The sequence below is a fragment of the Lathyrus oleraceus genome, chromosome 1 (genome assembly GCF_024323335.1).
Source record: "Lathyrus oleraceus cultivar Zhongwan6 chromosome 1, CAAS_Psat_ZW6_1.0, whole genome shotgun sequence".
In the NCBI taxonomy this organism is placed as follows: Eukaryota; Viridiplantae; Streptophyta; class Magnoliopsida; order Fabales; family Fabaceae; genus Lathyrus; species Lathyrus oleraceus.
In genome coordinates, this window is record NC_066579.1 from 94549443 (window position 1) to 94551784 (window position 2342).

The window sequence follows — 2342 nt, forward strand, 5'->3', positions numbered from 1 at the left end:
AGACTTCGGGGACAAGCATGCGCCCCATCTTCCCAATATCGTGCTCCCTTCAGGTGGTAGATCGTGATCAAGTTCTCTTGGAACGCTGCTCACAACTGTTTTCTCTTGGTTAGGGAGATCTTCAGGATGCCTATTCACTTGTGGGAGTAGGTTGGTATCTTCCAGGTTCTTATGTGATTGCTCTTTTAGCTCGCGAATCTCTTCTAGTCTCTGGTTTAGCTCCTACTGATTCTGGCAAAGAGTGACTTATAGGTGCTTGGTGCGGCTTTTATCATCCTTCAGCTCTTTCTTACAAGTTTCTAGCAGACTTTGGAGTTTCTTGGTTTGTTCCATGTGATCGAGCTCCACTTTTCTAGCTCGGTATTGAGTTTTGGCTAATTGCTTCTTCTTGGTTGTCAAACTGGCACAAGTCCCTTTGAGTGTGTCACCCATTTTGATTCTTTTGAATACCTCTTTTTGCACCTTATCATCTGCTTGACAAACTCTATCTCTTTTCTGATTCAGATTGAACTTCAAGGTTTCTTTCTCCAAGGAGATCTTACCAAGTCTAGATTTGAGATCAACATTCTCTTTCTCTAGTGTCTTAATAACCTTTTTCAATTCATCGACTTCAGAATTTTGATGGATTACTGGTTCAAGAGGCTTGACATTCATGGACGGTTTAGGTGGAAACGACAATAAAATTTCACTAACTCTGTCTTTGACCCATCTGGTGTAAGCTTCCTTGGCAATGCAATTCTTCTTACCCATTTCTGCTTTTCCTTGAGGAGAAATTGCTCCCCAAGCCTTGACAATCTTCTTGACTAGTTCTGGCTCTTCGACCCCTTCGTATAAGACGAAACTGTCTACATTCTTGAGATCAGGCTTGTCCACCATAGGGTATCCCAGTTGTCGTAGTGCTAACCTCAGATTGTAATTGATCCCCCCTTTTGTACCAAGAAGAGGTACATTAGGAAAATCCCCACAGCTGAGGATAAGCTTGACACCGTCGTATATTCGAGAATACCAAGAAATGTCTTCGGCGTTCAAGGACATGATTCGCTGGGACCACTTCAAGTTATCTTTGTTCTCAACAAAAGGGTCTTTGCTGGGTAGATAAGAAATAAACCACCTATACAGCAAAGGGGCACAGTAGACGATAGTTCCTTTCTTCTTATGAGTCCTCACATGGATGGAGTAGTAAGTATCGGCAAGAAGAGTAGGAATAGGATTCTGAGTTAGGAAGATATGAATAGCAGCCAGATCTACGAATTCCTCCATATTCAGAAACAATACGATCCCATAGATAAGTAGAGCTAGACTGGCGTTGAAGGTCGTCCAACTCCTAGCTTCGGCGAAGGCAATAGCTTTGTACACTAGAAACTTGAAGGTGAAGCCATGAATTCCACCATTAGGTTTCAAGTTTAATTCCACTTCTTTCTTTCCTGTGTGGAGAGCTTCAACAAGGTCTTGATATTTGGGAAGTTCCTTAGCGCGAACATAAGACACTTGGTTCTTGATCCTAATACCCATAATGTGTTAATACTCTTCCAATGTAGGTGCCAACTGATAATATTGGAATGTAAAGCATCTCAGCGGAGGATCGTAGAAATGCACCAGAGTGTGCACAATAGTGATGTTGACTTCGGTGTTCAAGATGCTCAAAAGGTTACCATAAGACGCCTTGAAATCATCTTTGTGTCCCAAATCTAAACATGCTCCGAGTCCTCTCAAGACAGCCAACTGTGGTTCCACGAACTTGTTATTGTGAATGTTCTTTCTCTCGGGATTCATGCTTCGCTTTGAGTGCTTGGTAAACAAACTGGACTCTTGGATTCGTGGAAAGAAATGCATATGTAAATTTTTTGTCATGATGAATGATAATGTAATGATGGGGTGATATATGTCACATGGATTTAAAACTCTGTTATGTTCTAAACAATCTGTACATGCCATTTGTTGTAAGTTCAAAGGTTCGATGCAACATGAGTATCAAGGTAGGTAGAGTCTATGGCTTCCTATAATAAAAACCCATATCCCCCTCATAGGTGTGGACTATGCTCCAAGGTGGTCCCTAGAAGGTCTCCCATAGTCATCGACTCTAAATGGAAATACCCTGCCGTAGTGAATACTCATAGGACAAAAGTAATTCCAAGTGAATCTAGTCTGGGTGTGGTTCTCGTGACAACCCAACGCGTGAAACGCAAGCGTACACGACTATCCACGAGTCTAACCTACGTGTATACTAAGCTCGATTACAGATCTTTCCTCTCATGTAGTCTATCCCATCCCAACAATAACATAACAGATAATATCCATAATATAAAGCAATAAGAAATGTGATAAATATAAGTGAGTAAACC

The 2342-nt window shown here is 41.5% G+C and overlaps 1 protein-coding gene across 1 annotated transcript; it reads right to left on the minus strand.

Moving 5' to 3' along the window:
• Positions 1–246: 246 nt before the first annotated feature.
• LOC127093354 (uncharacterized) lies at positions 247–1512 on the minus strand. The gene has a single exon (XM_051032273.1). The coding sequence runs from the start codon at positions 1510–1512 to the stop codon at positions 247–249; it is 1266 nt and encodes a 421-aa protein (XP_050888230.1).
• Between the last annotated feature and the right edge of the window lie 830 nt (positions 1513–2342).